Here is a 17,952-nt window from a genome sequence, read left to right as displayed (position 1 = left end):
TTCACTACAAATCCTTTATATGCGTGTTCAATGGGCCACAACCCAGCCCACATTGGCTTGAGATGGCTGCCACCTATGGGTCAGATGATTGCCTGCCACCATTAAGCAATTGGTAATTAAATATAAAAAAAATTTACCTAAAAAGTGTCAAATTTTGGAAAAATATTTTCACGAAAATAAATTGTCACGCACAACGAGTCTGTGTGTAAAATGTCAGCTCGATTGGATCACGGGAAGTGGGTTAAAAAACGACCGAAAGATTTGCACGGTCGTAAGCGCGCAAGCAAGCAAGTGAACTTAATATAAAGGATTTAAAAAGGAGAAAAGCTTCTGAACCAGATGGAATAACTGTGGACATCATCAAATCAGCGAGAACAGCTGCTGGAACGAACTTACCGGAGTTCGTTAAATGTTTACACAGAAATTAAATATCGCAATCGTGGAATGATGCCTCAATCGGTCATCTATTGAAAAAGTCGGATAAAACGTGTACGAGTTGTTCATAAAGACCATGAGAGAAATAAAAGCATGTATAGAAAACAAATATTAGCCATTTCAGAATAACCGATGACGTCGTAAAAAATGCATTCTTGGAATTACACTAAGAGACTGAAAGAGAAACACGAGGATTAGAGAACAAATTAAAATCCTAGGACCATATCTGTGGGATTGCATGTTTGCTGCCTGCTGCAATAATTTAATACCATGCTTTTATTTCCTTAATTCAACAGGGAAGTTCATGGATGAAGCACTTCTCTGTATGCAGAATTTTTTATTTTATTTTAGTTTATAAAGTTGCTGTAATTTTTGGATAGGCGTGGGTTTGCAGCTTTTTTGTGTCATTTAATTGGAGGTTGCTTATTTGGGCTCCCTGTTTAGGCCCCTTCCTCTTCAGGCCCGACCCCTTCCTCTTTGTGACCCCACCCCTTCCTGTTTAGACCATGCCCCCTTCCTGTTTAGAAGTGCACAGCACTTCTTAGCTCCCGCCCTCTTTCTCTTTAGACCCCGCACCTTCCTCTGGACTCAGGCTTGGGCTTGTTTTTCAAGGTAGTGCTTCTTATTTTTCCCCGTGAGATTTGCCAGCTCTGGACTAAAGCAAATTGAGCGAGAGAGTGCGAGTGGGGAGCGGTGGGCGTTGTGGAAGATGGTGGGGGGGGGGGGGGCTTAGTGTGCGCACAACAGTAGGTAGTGGCCAGCGACAATAGTGAGATGGCTTCACAATGACCAACATTCCGATTAGGGCAATATAATATAGACTGACTGTGAAGAAAAATGGGCTGGGCAGGGCACATCGCTTGAAGGGATATTAGCCGATGGCTGTGACTGACAACAGTTTAACAGCCAAGGTAGGAAACATGCCTGAGCAGCTGACAAAATGGAGATGGGGCAATGAGACCATGAGGGATGGCCACAACTAGGGAAGCCCTTTATCCAGCTGGGGATAGATCATGGCTAATGCCGGCAATGATCATCAATAAACGATTACATCAGTTGTGTGGAACGTACCATGGCCATAGCAATTCCGAATGCCTTGGACACGAGGAAGGCATATCGTATTATCTCGGAATCTTGAAGGACACCAGACATTGCCTGGATAAACTCCTCATTTGGGACCTAAATGCAGAGGAGCAATGTACACACAAATGAAACATTTTAAAAATGCTTACTGAGCAAGAGTCATTAGTCATATATAGTTCATAATGAATACCACGGATCCCTGGTTTTTTGTAGCCAAGCGAACTTTCCTTTGTATAGTGAAAATTATTCAAGAAAGTGCTATAACTGACAAGACTAATTCACAGAATGAGAAAAAAAGTTTTTTTTATTATAACGCAGATTGTTTGGTTGAACATATGTACATTCATGGCTAGTTGTAAAATCCACTGCTGGATGAAGGCTTCCTCACGACGTGTGGGTCATGGGGGTTATTTGACCATACTTCACGCTTTGCAAGTGGTGGCTGGTAAAGAAAGAGGACAAAGACGATATGGGAGCATAGAAGTACTGCACCACGACGGAATTTACTCCACTGTCCTTTGTGACACCTACAAGACACAGCTCCACAGCCGATAACAACTGTTATACATGTATCTTCTTGGTTCTTTCGGTAAAGTCACGTAGAAGGGAAGTAATAAAATAATAAAAATAAAACATAATAAAATAAACATAATAAAATAATAAAAAATACTACTATATTATGATATTATTTTATTATATTATTTTATTATGTTTTATTTTTATTATTTGATTACTTCCCTTCTACGTGACTTTACCAAAAGAACCAAGAAGATGAATCCCTGCAGTCACAAAAGATTTAAATCGAAATGTTATACATGTAGTCGCACATTCAAACACTATCGAGTACATGCTCAACCCTGCTAAGATTCCGAGATCGAGCACAATCCGAGTGATTTGGTCATAGTTCTGGTTGTATGCTGAACTTCATTCGCACCGTACGTAGCCAACCGTGCTAATCGGAGGTGTGGTTGAACGCATAATTAGCTGTATATGTACCTTAAACTGATCTCACGACACTTAAACCTTTGGTACGTTTTTTTGGGCGATCTACCGGATGCACGCACAACAATACAAGCGCGTGGCGTGGTGCGTGGAAGCGACACATGCTGCTGAGTTCTCACCTGGACTCCACGCGAACACAGCTCCTGCTGGCACGAGGCGAGGTCAAACTCTGCCGACCAGCACAGGAGCGCCGCGCTCGCCATCAGCACCACCTTGCCGTTGTACAAGCCTGCGAGTAGGCCGCAGAGATGCAGTGGTAAAGCCCCCCTCGAGCAAACGTGAAGCCAAAGACTCATGAGTCTTAAAACTCAGTGAAATTTTCGTTGTCAAAGGATTATTACAACGGCGTTTTGAAACATTATCATGGATGGAGTATGTATGAATGTAGAACTTTTTTCGCATCTTACGTAGCCAACCACGCTAACTGGAGGTGCGGGGGAAGGGCAACAAACTAAACACAAAAAGCAGTTCTAAAGAAATGAGTTTTCAATCCAGATGATTTAAAAGTGCACAGCTCCAGTGGTTTCCTAATATCGGAAGGGAAGAGCGTTCCAGACGGCCGCAGAAGCGCATCTGAAAGCACGTGATGCAGTAAATATCTGAATGGTCTTTAAGGTGAGCCTATGAAGAGTTTATAACTCACAAAACCAATGTATTTGAAAACTCCTTACATTATTGTACATTGTACGGCAACAAATATATCTAGAAAATAATTACAGAGCATTATTATTATGATGATCACAGCGGTTCGTGCACTGTGCTATGAACCAGGATGCTCGACTAAAATTCCTGGCCACGGTTAACACCAATGGCAAGTGACATCTGAACGAGTCCTAGGTGCGAACGAGTGTGGTGAAGTATGGTCACACAATCTTTGGGTATGGAGGGGTGGGGCTTCATTCAAAAGCGGTTTAACAATGATTCTGTGAATATTATTTCAACAAATAATATGGATCGTCTTAGCTGCTGTTGCTGTACCAACTGTTCTTTAGTGGTGATTAACTTTTGCTACAACAATCCACTAACAGCCCCCCCCCCCTCTGCATACTATACATTGCTGCATTAAATGCCTTCCCAAGCCTCAGCATATAATCACGATATGCATTCCTTCCGCAGCAGTGACGGTGTATCCTGACATTATGTCGTGGATGTGCAATAGCGACGTGAGCATCGCATACTGCAGGATAGGCTGGGAACATGACAAGGGAACAGCAACAAATCAGCAACCGCTTATTCCATCACGCCCCTGTCTTTTGGGGCCAAACCAATGCCCTTGTCAGAATATGAGACTGATTATGGGTATCATTCCCATTTTCGTCATTGCGAAGTGTTTGTCAGATTGTTATGTAAAAACTTGGCAGACGCTCCAATGATTGCCACAGTATTTTTTTAAATATATACTGTGTCTACCAGAATATTAAAATATTGTTTTACACTGGAGGAATCCGATGAGTATGAAGCTCTTTTTCACAGATGTCCAGTACATTGTGCACATACAGTATATATTTAAACATTTCTGATTAAACTGATCAACTTGTCGAGATGGGAATGATGCCCAATGCGTCTAAAACACACAAACAACGTCCTTCAACATTTTTAGCCTGTGAACGTAATGCTGGAGAGCTTTGAAATGTCAGCTGACCCTTTTGTGCAAGCACATTTGCCACCTTTGCTCTAAGCTATCGAGTTGCACTGGTCGTTCAGACCACGATAACGTCTTGGGGTTGGTTATAAATTCCTTAAAGTGTCTCAAAAGCCATCGCGTAGTAGCTCAAGAATAAAAAATAAAACACGTCCCTGTGGGGTGGGCTGGTAGGAACGAACAAATGAATGGCTATAATAAAATGAAATGGCGGGGGTACGATACGAAGGGAGAGTTTGAGGCCTAGTTCTAGGCTTTAGGCCTAGCTGTAGGCTTTAGGCCGCTGTGAGTTAATTTTGAATTTAAATGTTTTAATTAAAAACTATCTCAGGGAATTATAAGGGAATGTTACACTTGTTTAGCCAGGAAAGCCTCACTGAGTCTAAAGGTTTTTGTAGGGTCCTGCCAAGTGTTTGCAGTAGGGGGCGATGTTGCTACACCTAATCGGACATCGGACGGACGGACGATATAATCTATTGTAGGCTGGTTCACTTCGTTCCTACCAGTACGAGACCCATGCCCGCCCAGTTGCTTAATTCCCGCTGGAAGGGTCCAGAACGCTGCTGTGGGAATTATTTCGGCAACGCCACATCAAATCTCTCCTTATTTTATGCTCACGATACCGCCGCAGTGGAGTGTGCGGTGGCAGGTGTGGCAACACGTGCTTAAAGGGTCGGTACTTAAATTTGACATTCTTGTCCTCAAATTCAACTGCAATTAGTCTTTTTCTTTTGCGTGTCTGTCCACCAAAAAGTCAAATGTCCTTCCCAGTGGCGAGCACACTTCAGCGCTTGCAAGTTGCCTGCTGTAATACCCTGCGCAGTGCAGAGGTCTTCCTCGAGCAGTCGGCTGACCAATCAGAATACCTGTATTTATACTGGAGGAATCTGACGAGCTATGAAGCTATTTTTCACAGATGTCCAGAGGTGCCGTATGGTCTGCTTTTGGCCACAGCAGTCGCAGCCTTCTGGGTTTTGTGGAGTATTGCCTTTAGTAAGTACACACACACACACGTTCGCAACCTAAAATCACCTCTGTATACGTCTCATGGAGCCCATAGCGGCGCTCTGGAAAATACCGAGTGAGAAATTAAAACGTCAGCTGTACATGTACGAGTTATGCTTGATTAAATATTGTCTGAAAGAATTAAGTGTACACGACTGTTGCGATGAGAAGCGACTGACGTTTACCGAGTGCGCGTGCAGGTGAGCGGGATTTTAAAAGCCATTGCCATACATTAAGTGAACCTTGGTACAATCATTGCATTTTTTAAAGAATGATTTACATTGTTCACGGTTCGCCGGCTAAACAGTCACATCTGTTAACCGCGATGCGCCTACACCGTGTTCTCATGTGCTCCATCACGACTGTACGCATGGAGATTGCATTGACTCAAAGTCATCGGACCTCATGCAGCTTGTTTGCTGCTCTTAAGGAAAATGTATGAGTGCTTCTCACACCCAACAAGGGAACTTAAAAAGCTGTGATTACATCTGACGGTATGTGAGAATGTTGAAATAATCTACAGAACAAACATTCCGATACAGAGAATAATCCACCCAGAGCACATGATTTAAAAGCGTGCCACTTGGCGTTGCGCGAAAGCAGTGGTTGGAAGCCGTCTTCTTACATTTATTTGGCAGGCCACACACTGACACACAATGACAAAGCAAAGACGCAGATCCCCCGTTTAACCTTAACAGACTGTTGGTGCAAGTGATGTTAGCGAGCTCCTATGAAGGCCGGCACAGCACACGAGGGGGTGTGTGGCCAACACCACGCCCGGCCGCCTTTGTCTCCCCAGTGGTGACGTTTACAAACCACACCAGCTACTCATTTGAGGGTGGATCGACCTAGGGGAGGCCGAGAACCGATTCAGATAATCGTCGCTGGTGTTGGCCGTGTTCGTGAATCGAACTCGGGTTGCAGTGCGCTAACCACTACACTACCGCTCCCCACACACACACCGACACACCATCTTAGCATTGTCGAATGACAACGCGCGTGTCATTGACGGCCGAGTATAAAGAGGCCCCCTCAGCGAACGAAGTATCGTAGCGTGGCTAATACAACAAGCGCAGTGTTGTTGCCAGGTTGAAGATATTCCACTCTAGTACTCGATGAGTGCGGCCAAGATGCTTGGGAGTCTCCAGTAAATATCATTTGTGGGCCGTCTCGAACCCGTAGGCCTCGTGTGTCCGTGGGCCATATGCAATGAAGCCAGGCTACGTATCTGGCCCACGGGACATAAGTTCTCCACCCTGCCATACGTAACACACAAACCAGGGCCTCCTGGTTTGATGATTAATGAGACTTTGCACTGAGCGTGTCAGGTGAGCGTCCGTCCGTCCGGGGCAATAGCTCCATAAAAACACCAACTCACGCAGCAGTGCCATCGAGAAGGCTCTGCAAGTTTTGATTGTTGATTTTAATATTCAGAGAGCTTCACTATCCCCCTCCCCACCACTTACAGTACAAAAAAACATGTGAAAGGCTGATGTTTTAGTGCAGAGTACAGGCTGAAAGATGCACCGACTTCATAGCTGAAGATCATGCTTTACAGCTCTGCTTGTTCAACGCTGCTCTATGCAGTCCCTTAAATGTGTCAGGGCTCCCTACGCCCAGTGGATCATGGAGGGGGGCTTATTTGACATTAGTTAACCATACCGGTGAGAGACATTAAGTGTAATAAAGTACTTTTTATTTCATTTCTAACTACGTGACTTTACCGAAAGAACCAAAGAGTACTTTAAAAACGTAATGATTCCCCCCCCCTCAACTCAACAGAAGAACCCATCAGGGTGAGCACCAAGCATTCTTGTTTTTCTATCACCCCTTCCCAGAAACATCGACGCGTTATACGGGGGCTTGTGTTGCTTACCACAATAAAAACATAAAAGCGTAACGATCGGGTTGCCGCAACTGCATTGACCAAGCATCTACGCGTCAACTCCCACCCAGAGTTCGTCGGCGCTGTGCCCTCAATGCCAGTGGCGTGTTTTTACCGTCGCGCAGGGGCAAGACGTCCGCCCTGTCCGAGAGCTTCGTGTAGCTGCAGGAGTCGGATGGGACGGGCGAGGAGACCTCCGCTTGCCTGTCGTGTTCGGCGGCCTCGCAGTCGGAGGCCATCTCGATTGAACCGGTTCGAAACCCCGCGCCGGGCTCGCAACGCCTCGCAGACCTCGCTCAGCCGCTCGCGGAACGCGAACCGCGAACTCGCCTCGGCGTGGTCGTCGTCACGCGCAGACGTGTCTTCATTTGAAGAAGAGGAAGAAGGGCACGCTTGCTGCACTCACAGTAAATGAATATTCGCATCAGTGACACTGGCCATTATCTCTCAATTACATTGGTTCCCCCATTGCTGGTGGTGTTGTCCAGCCACCAGGTGTGGTATAACTGGCTTCCGTTTGTTTCGTACCCACTCTCGTACTCATGAGGAATGTGCTCCCCATTGGCTGATGTTCCATCTCTAGAGTTTCCCCCCCCCCCTTTGCTGTTAGCATTTACTCCAAGAGACATGCCCTGCCCAAATCGATGCACTTTGCTGAACAGATTGGGATATCATGGATTTGCTTTTGAGCTTCTGATCCATTCGTTTATTCTTGAGCTTTTTCAAATCCAACAGAATTTTTTTTCAAGTACTTTAATATACACGAGAGATGAAAACACCATGCATTTTATGCAAGCTCTTGAAATTTCCTTATTTTTTTAATTAATTAAAAATTGTATTTTACCTACGACCAAATCACCCTTAATATGTCTGATCTCGTCAGTTCTCGGACACAAAGCAGGTTTGAGTCTGGTTAATAGTTGGATGGGTGACCACCAGGGCTTGCCAGGTGGCGAGGAGATGGCAATGCTGAGTGTTACCTCATAATTCTGGCGAATTGCCCGATGATGCTGGATGCAATTACCAGCGAAACGTCGTACTCAAATTGTAAATGTTGTGGTTTCACGCTTCAACACACCGGTGGGCTAAAGCAGTGAACTACAGTATTTGTCTTTTGTCAACGTGACACTTTTTTACTGATTGGCCGTGTCGGGTGGTGGAGGGTTACGACACATTTATAAATAACGCGATCCAAATCCAAAAACGTTGATTATGAATAATATTGGTCGCGAAAGCCTGCTACGTGTTAAACTGTTACCTCCTCGTATGTTGTGAGTTTTCTCTTGGTTCTCTGGGTTTCCTTTCATATTGCCAAACACTTATTCATAAGCGTGGTCAAACACCCCATTGCAGGACCCTCCTAAAAAGGAGTCTCAAGTGCCAGTGGGCCTTTCGTGGGTAAACAATCGGCATTATTATTGTCATTACGACACCGTGGTGGCTGCATTTGAGAAAAAATACATGAAACGAGCAAGAGTGATCTCAAAATTGGAATAACATAATTGTTTTCAATAAGCACATTGGACATAATAACTGTGGGAATGAAAGTAAGTTATGGCACTCACATAAATGATTCCAAATGCATTTAATGTACTGTTAAATTTGTGGAATTTTATCCCAAAATCATTGTAAACCCCACACCTATTCCTATTTCCAACCCTTTTCAATTCATTGCTGGACGAATGTCTCCCCCCTGACACACGTGTCGGTTGTGAGGGTTTATTTGACCAACATATTCCTCGCTGGTCAATGCGGGTGAGTGCAGTGAGGGATGCCCAGAACCGGTTCAGATATCACTCACCGCTGATGTTGGCCATGGCCAGGGATCAAATTCAGCGCACTGACCACCACAACACCACCCACTCCTGCGCCACAATGCTAAGAATTACACCACTTGGGAGGAGTGTACACTTAACTGGAGTCTGGCGAAATAATGTTCTAAGAAACATGAGTATGTCATTCACTAGCATGGCTGTTAGTTTATTTCTTTCTTTCATCCGCAGGACACTTAACAAAGGCACCGGACGAGCTGACGATTGCATACGCGGCTGCAACTCGTAATTTGTTTCCCGTGCTAACATTGTAGTATACAAGGCACCCACATTACAAAATAAATTACACTGCACAGTATATGAGATGGAGTAAACGACGGGTATTTGTGCGTGAATGCACACAATGCCATGGAGGGCTGTCTCAAGCTACATCTGGCGTTGCAGCAGTGACACGCACACACACGTGCGCGCACGCGATCAGATCTCTCGCACCTGCCGAATGCTTCACTGCCCTCAGGTTTCCACTGCATTTCAAAGACGATATGTCGGAGCGGTGCAGCGGTCGACAGTGCACTGCACTCTTTACCCAGCGACCTAAGTTTGATTCCTGGCCATGGTTAGCATCGGTGGTGAGTAACATCTGAAATAGACCTGGGGACATGCCTTCATAAAATCTGCACTGGCCCACATGGTGAAGTATGGTTAAACAAACCCCCGTGACTGACATGCCATGGGAAGGCCTTGCTCCAGGCTTGATGAAAATATTGCACGTTATGATGATGCTTATTTATTGTTATAAAGGAAGAACATATAAAATATCCAAGACGCTAAATAACGTAACAGTGATCATATTAAAAGTTTACGATTTTTAATTCAGCTTTATGCTAGCATGAGTTTTTGAAAAAGATATTTTATTCAATTCAGTACAAAAACTGCATTAATCAGACTGCAGTGATTCCAAGATTTAATTGACACTATAGGTTTAACAAAACAACACAATGTCAGTCTGAAATGGTACGAAATCATGTGAACCCCTACTGCCTAGATTAACTGTTAAATCAACGAGGACATTACACGGCATTTCTATTTACATGATGGTGTTACTTTCCACAGATGGAGGCAGAATGCTGCATTCAATTACTTTCCCACCGCTGGCTTTGAAGAAATCTCACGGTAATGCGTCAAAAATAGGCGGTACTGTCACCAACACGTCCTCCATCCCAGTGTGGAAGCACATGGCACAGAGGGGAAAAAAATAGATTTTTCCACGGTCTTAAACACCGCATCCCTTAACAACTCCGAAACACAATTTCTTCATATCAAACTCGCCGCACGCGCTCGGCAAGTTAACACTGCATACCGCTCTGTTTGGATGTATGCCATTAAATCACATTAGTGCTTGAGCGAAGCATGTGCTCTAGACTGTAAAACTTTTTTTTAAAAATTCTCTCCGACTATGAATACTTTGTGCTTTGACACCAGTGCCCTTTAAATAAAAAAGGCACGAACGACACAGAGAACCCGAAGCCTCACGTGAAGAGACCACAAACACAACACACAACACGTACAATAAGAACCGTGGTGGCGTTGCGTGCTATCTTCTTCTATATAAATGACTTACCGTGGGGGAGAATGCGTTCTCTCTGTGGGCTGTCACGAGCATCCACCCGCGGTGCTGGCAGACACGGCCCCTCTCTCACTGACCAAAGAGCTCAGGCATCCTGGCGGTCTCGCGTTGAGAGAGAGAGAGCCCCCACGTGACAATCACACGTGACACGCGCCTTGTTGTGTCACAGATTTCCTTTGTTGAGAAACAGGGTCAAGCAGTAAAAGAGAGGGGGGTGGGGAGGAGGAGGAAACAGGCTTCCTCTTTGCCCTTACACAGCACCAGCACTCGCACTCGCTCCCTCCCTTTGCTTTTGGGCCAACGCTCTCCCTTGGGTTCTTAGATCGCAGATTGCAGCCACGGTATATTGTTATTGTTAGTGCTGTACGATCATTTAGCCGGTGGCATGAGGATAACTCCCTTAAAGAATGTTTTTTTTTATCTAACTGGCCTTGCCGTTTCAAACGCGTTTCACAAAAATGCAGACAAAATAAGCGATACCGCTTACAGGGACAGATTAGCAATGGGTGACTACCATGCACAAAGAGGTTGCAATAGGGCTGGGAGCCTATATGTTGGGCAGCAGAGGGCATAGCAGTATAATCCATTGATGTGCGGTACCTCTGTGCCTCCGCATCTATGCTCCCTGCCTTCACTAACCCGCACTGACCACCATGGGCAGGGATGGGCAATCAAAACAACAGGAAGAGTCAACATTTTTGTTCGAATTCGATAAACAACTCAATAATTTAAGAGTCACAATTCCGTGTGACGGTGGTCCTAAACAAACAACTTCACGAAGCAGCAGCCCTTCAAGAGCCACATTGCGGCTCTGGAGCCACGGGTTGCCGACCCCTGGCCATGATGAGTTAAGGTCAATGACTCCCGTGACCTCCACGGACACGGGGGAAGACCCTCATCTAGCAGTAGATTCACAAAATGGCTGTACAATTACATGTGCAGTGTACAAACAATTCCTGCCGTGTTGGTATGTTTCTAGATTTGAAGCTTTCGTGACTGCAAGGATTCATATTCTTAGTTTTTTTCGGTAAAGTCACTTAGGTAAAATGTTTTAAAATTGATAAAAGTAAAATAAAATAAAAATAAAATAAAAATCACGACGTTTCGGAGGCAACACAAGCCTCCGTCTTCAGGTGGAACCGTTACTTGATACAGCTATCGTGCTGTGATGGTTCCACCTGAAGACGGAGGCTTGTGTTGCCTCCGAAACGTCGAAATTTTTATTTTATTTTACTTTTATTAATTTTAATTTTTTACCTACGTGACTTTACCGAAAAAACCTAAGAATATGAATAATGTTGGTATGTGTATTTGTGTAACATCATAATCAGTCATTCTCAATCAACTGTTAGATAAAGGCCTTACATTGACACCAGTGGCCATGGTCCTATTAGCCACAATAAGTCTCACGCGATAAAAAGTGCAGGATCTTAAAAAGAAAGGCAGGAATTGTTTTGATAACCAAGAAATATAGTAAACTATATGGGTAGATTGCTATTTGTCCATTAACTCAGACAAACTGTCACTTATCAGTACCATCCGAGGTGGCATAATCTTTACTGGTACCGATTCATTTATGTGGCCAATAACGGTGAAGTGTGTGATAACCATTTGAAATGAGGGGGTTATCAAATAATATATGTAAAGACATGGGGACAACTAACGTTTTGCTACATTAGGCGGTACCGATGTCTGCTCTAGCCCATGGACTATATCTGTGATAAACTAGCTTATGATACATTTTTTGTCAATTGTCAATCCACTAGTAGGATGGGCGGAGGGCTCGCCAAGCCATCTCCATCGTGGGAGTTTTTGACCGTAACCGTGCAGGGTCAGCGTGGGCTGATAGAGGGAGAGGACCGACCTGTTCACTCACAACTGTTCTTTTTTATCTGTCGTTGGGATCACATTCACGTGACCAGGTACCCGAGCATAGTATGCTCGAGCGCGCTAAAAACTGTGCCACCGTTCCACCCAATTATACTGTAAAAATTATATTCTCATAAATCTTTGAAAATGTGCCACATGGCTCAGCATAGCACACCAAGGCACCCCCCACACGCCGCATCAAGCCGTAAAAAAAAAACCCGTGACAAATTTGAAATCATAACACATGCGGTGGATGCTTTCTTTGTTGGTTTTGTGACAGTGATGAGATGGAGATAGGTGCAAGAAGATGGTGGGTGGAGAGAGGAGGAGGGGGGGGGTCAAACGTGTTTGAAATTCCTCCCGCAAAGAAACCCAGATAGAATGCAGAAATCAACGCGTCTTGGTGTGACAGGGACTCAGGCAGGCCCCAGCGGGGGTCCCCCCTCATCCACACCAAATGGTCGGTGCGCAAAGCGACCACGAGGGCTTTACAGTAGTCAAACAAGATTGATGAAAAGCATGAAAAAAACCCTAAAAAAAAACTCGTTGACCTAAACGGCACGCATGCCCTTTTGCAGCAGAAACCCTGCACCGTGGCTCCCCTAGGATATCGGTGTACAGTGCGCGTGGCAAGCCACACACGCGCGCGTACACGACGCCTGCATATGTCCACGTGTCTCAAACAATGCCCTCAGTGTTTGCGGAGCGCTTGACCCAACCTGGTATAATTACGACGACAAAGAACTTGGGGAAAGTAATTGCCGCGCACCGAAGAAGACCTGCTGTTAGCACGGGCGCGCCCAATAGGTTATTTACATCGTGGCAGAGTGTAAACTTCACTGTCATGCAATGTGCGTCTATGCTGTCCGCCTTCACCAACCTCGCACTGATCAGAGTGGTAAAATATGGTCAAATAATCTCACCGGTTGACACACGTGCACGTGGAGTGCTTACGAATATCGCAGTTTCACTGGTGCATTAGATTTCATTCGCGCGGTTATTAAGTGTGCCACTGTGCAATTATCTGAGCTTGTCTCTCACCAGTTTTATATGCCTCGTGAAATATTAATTTGACCCATTCAAGGGGGCAAAGCGCCCAACACAAGTGGTGGTCTTTGGTCTTGGACTCGGTCAAACCCGCACCTGCACGTAGCGTCCTCTATGGCTGCGACGTGCCAACATGTAACACGCATGATCAGATTAAACTATTAAGGACCTTTTTGTTTCAAATTGGCAGCAAATTATGTTTCAGTAAACAGTAAAAAAAAGCTTGGGGCATCGTCGACAATTCTCGCTGGGAATCCCCAAAGCCGATTACAGCCTTCCCCTGGTGCAACCACAACAAAAATGTGTTGATGCTACACATGTGGTTTTTTTGCCTCCTTCCACTTTCAAGGTCTGTAAGCAGCCTTTGTTAAGCCAGACTGTAGCGCACTTCGGCTGCAGACTGTGCAATACATCGGATTACCCCTTCTGTGGGTGCCGCAGTGATGAGATGTTAACTCCCTCGCCTGATATGCAGGAGGTCGTGGGTTCGATCCCGACCCTGACGCTTGTATATTAGGAGTTTGCATGTTCTCCCTGTGGTTGCGTGGATTTTTCCCTGGGTCCTCCGGTTATTTCCTCCACATTTAGAATCAACGTGCGTTTCGATTATTTGGTTGCTCTGAATTTCCACATAAGCGACATCGTTGAGCCATCATTTGTGTTCTAGATTTGAAGCTTTCGTGACTGCAAGGATTTATATTCTTAGGTTTTTTCCGGTAAAGTCACGTAGGTAAAAAAATAAAATTAATAAAAGTAAAATAAAAAATAAAAATCACGACGTTCTTCTTACTTGATACAACAATCGTGCTGTGACGGTTCCACCTGAAGACGGAAGCTTGTGTTGCCTCCGAAACGTCGTGTTTTTTTTATTAATTTAAATTTTTTACCCATCATTTGTGGCCAGGTCGCTTCTGAACAAGAGCTATTTCGCACAGTGAGCCTTACCTGGTAAAATAAATCTAGTTTTTTTTGTATAGTTTGAGTCCACCACTGCCTGGCTCGTAAGCACTTGGCAATAAAAGCGTCTAGGCTTTTCACACCCTTACCACCCACGTCGCCTTCTTCTGTGTGCTTTGGGGAGGAAGGGAATTGTGGAAGTAAAAGCCACATCTGCGATGGTGCAAGCAAACGTGGCGGTCTTACTCTGAAACGGTTTTGTCAAGCGCAAAAGAGGATGGGTGAAGTTGCGTGACAAGTGTGATGGGGTTAATTGGTGCATGGGTTACTTATGACTGATCCTGTTGCCTTTCTGACACAAAGCAATGTTAAAGCAACACTACAGGATCCACAGGGCTTTGGAAAGTGATAGGTGCAATGGCTAGAGTTTTGGAGTATTTATACTGACAGGAAAGGGGGTTTATGCGTTTGATTTCCAACGACAACCTACCCATCAACCAAGATCTGAAGACAATGTACCTCGCCGCCAATTGAAGTCACCATCCGAGAATCTCACCCAGAACGCTGGCGAACAGAGAGGAAGTAAACTAAACACATTTTTATTTTACCAGGTCAGGCCCACTGAGCTATAGCCGTTTTTCAGAAGCGACATGGCCACAAATAATAGCTCAACGAACTGGGTTATCATGTGGAAATGTATAGCAGCCACATACTCAATCGCATGTTTCTAAATGTGGAGGAAAGTCTGTATGTTGAACTTCTTTCGCACCGTACATAGCCAACCGTGCTAATCGGAGGTGCGGGGGAAGGACAACAAACTAAACACATAAAGCAGTTCTAAAGTAACAACGAGGACATCCAGAATAAACACGTCATTTGAGACCCAAACATCGCACCTATCTTCCGTGACATTCCTCCTCGAAGACAGAACACGCACGCATCTCCTTCATGAATGGAAAATTAAAGACAAGCCACAGCAGCCTGATTGTGGCGATTCACCCCAAAACTATGGATCATAGGTAAACCACTGTGGTTTGCGCTTCTTCGGCAGAGGAGTGGCAACACGACACGAACTCTCGCCTGAAGCCCTCTCGTCGCTGCTCGCAGATCTCGACATTGGCATCTCGCTGCTGCCCATATCGCCGTTGCCGCATCATACGCAAGAGTGGGAAGAGAACGGGGTCATTCACGTGCAATTGCGCTCACGGAGCGATGGGTGGCAGTAAATACCCGAATGACTCAGGACATATATGACGACGCCTCATTTACATTTTAAAAATAGAATAAATGTCGTGGCCACGAACCTCAGTTATCAAAATCACACTGGCAAACATTATTTACGTGGAGGCATTTAAAAAAATAATAATTGGGTGTATTTGTTTCCATGCTTCAGGTAATGTAATTAATTTAGGAAATCGATGTTGAAGGCCAAATTATACCGAAGGCCGAGTACAATTTCCTTGGGAAACGCCAAGGCCCCCTGATTGCTTCATGGCAACGCACATTTAGCTAAAGATTTGTCAAGGGAATTGTCCCTGGTTTGCCAAGGTTAACGGTGGGAAGACCTTTTCGCCTGCAAACAAAACTCTCTGCGCCTACATTCGTGACCTTCAGCCATCATATATTCCATCAAGTATCATTACGATCTTCAGAGTGTGCATTGCCCGCTGTCACCACGGTCTCTTAAGGCTTCGCACTCCGAGGGTGACGGCGTCTTTGAAATTGCGGCGGATAAACTCTGGACTCTCGCAAATCTTCGAATCTCGACTGAAAATGTATCCGCTCACTTTTTAGTTATTTTCAAACGTCCTTCTCACTTCCATGCATAGCGCCCTGAGAACGAGTGTTTAAGGGGAGCTTTATAAATTATTGTTGTTGTTCATAATCAACGTTTTTGGGTGAGATCGCGTTACTTATAAATGTGTCGTAACCCTCCACCACCCGACACGGCCAATCAGCAAAAAAGTGTCACGTTGACAAAAGACAAATAGTGCACTGCTTTAGCCCACCGGTGTAATGAAGCGTGAAACCACAACATTTACAATTTGTAAATGTTGTGGTTACGACGTTTCGCTGGTAATTGCATCCAGCATCATCGGGCAATTTGCGAAAGCGTACGTGTTAAACTATTGTTGTTGTTGTTGTCGTGGAACGATCTGGTGAGGCACAACAACAACAAAGCTGCACTGTCCACGCTTTGCCCATACTATAGTTCCACAAGCATGCACAATGAGTCCGTATTGTATACCATCTTGCTCGTGTTGTGGAACAGAGTGGCCCATTGTTTAGATAAGAGCGTTATTGCCAACATCATCTGGCAACACAGCAGCATTTGATAAACAAAGCCCGACCCTCTTGATGAGACCCAGAAGGTCAAAACCCAATGAGCTAATCACTGAGCAACCCTACTACTGTATATGCATTGTATGGTATTCAACAAAAAAAACCTCAAACTCAACACTTCCGTCTGTAACACTGTGGGCCCTGAAATAAACAAAATATAACGTGCGACGTTTTGGGCAAAAAAAAAGTGCTCTGGAAAAGGGTAATTTCCCGAAACGTCGGCCATTATGTTTTCCCATGATGAAGGCCACACGTGAACAAGTTTGTGTTGTTCATCGCGTGAGTGCACCACTGCCAATTACGCAGTGGCAGCAGCAGCATCACCACAACCACCACCACGACATTAATTATTAATTATATACTGTACAGTGCATGTCCTACTCCTGTGCGCGTGTGTTGTGTTCTAACTTGGTGTTATTTGACGAACGCGGAGGAGTTGTTGAGGCTGCAATAAGTGACACAGCGTGTACGTCTAAACTTCTCGCGCGTGAAATTTAAATTAGCAACCGGGCATTGCAGACTTTGTTGCTGCTCAATTGCCAATATAAACTTCGGTATTCTAACCGTCAAAAATCACTCCTTGTAAGTCCGCCGCAGACGACGGGGTAGTTACAATACGGTAGGCGGCAGAGCTTTACTCTACGACATCATAACTTGGTCATCAGCCACACACGAGGCTCCAACGAACGGATCCATGAATCAAGAATTGATCCCCACCTGTCTGCGGTTTGGTTGGTTGGTGTGGCCGCGCTTGAGTGTCCACCTTACAGCCTTATAGTTTGTAGGGGAGCAAGTAGGCAAGCAGGCAGCAACAAAAACACCCCTCTCTGCTTAGTTTCGAAGGAGAAAAACCTCCTACTACTTCCCCATTTTGACGCGAGTCGGAAAGTTGTGGTAAACTGGCGTCTTGAACACATTTGGAACACGCCTCTAGCAAAACAACGCAACCCCCAGAGGCTAAGGATTGGCACCCCAACACAACAATTGCCTCGGCAACAATCGCATACGATTGGCTCTCCCCGTTTTCTAGGAATAAAACTTGAACGATTCGTTTGGTGGCAATCAGAAGTAAATGTCACACACAGTACTCGTCTGTTATGTCGTAGATTAAAATGGCCGTTTGTTTCTCCAGTCCGCTGATGTTTGTTCCAACAACTGGTCCCAACTTCTGTGTTGTAGTTGTTGTTGTCCACAGTTGTACCGCTAAGGTTCATGAGCTTTCCATTTTCCCATAGAATGAAAGGTCAGTGTTTACATAAGCCAGTGTGATATCTGGACATTTCTAGCCTTCATCTGAAACCTTGCCTTAATTCCTGGGCAATACTTCATTCTTTTTTTTTGGCTA

At 45.0% G+C, this 17,952-nt stretch overlaps 1 protein-coding gene across 2 annotated transcripts in view; it reads right to left on the bottom strand.

Annotated features, from left to right (window-relative positions):
- The window catches only part of LOC144724310 (transmembrane protein 268-like), a 28,496-nt gene extending 10,981 nt beyond the window's left edge, over window positions 1-17,515 (bottom strand). The window contains exons 1-5 of one of the 2 annotated variants that reach the window (XM_078603323.1): window positions 17,325-17,515; window positions 10,446-10,625; window positions 7,168-7,448; window positions 2,640-2,749; window positions 1,507-1,614 (exon numbers count right to left, since the gene is read on the bottom strand). In XM_078603323.1, the coding sequence (XP_078459449.1) occupies window positions 1,507-1,614; window positions 2,640-2,749; window positions 7,168-7,291 (342 nt within the window). In that variant the 5' untranslated portion in view covers window positions 7,292-7,448; window positions 10,446-10,625; window positions 17,325-17,515. Of the gene's footprint in view, window positions 1-1,506; window positions 1,615-2,639; window positions 2,750-7,167; window positions 7,449-10,445; window positions 11,207-17,324 lie in introns of those variants that run through there. The other variant, XM_078603324.1, reaches the window with a different exon arrangement.
- Between the last annotated feature and the right edge of the window lie 437 nt (window positions 17,516-17,952).

Source organism: Lampetra planeri, chromosome 20, assembly GCF_965212315.1.
Source record: "Lampetra planeri chromosome 20, kcLamPlan1.2.h2, whole genome shotgun sequence".
NCBI lineage: Eukaryota > Metazoa > Chordata > Hyperoartia > Petromyzontiformes > Petromyzontidae > Lampetra > Lampetra planeri.
Note: the sequence above shows the minus strand (reverse complement) of the source record. Positions and strands in the feature narration are given on the sequence as shown.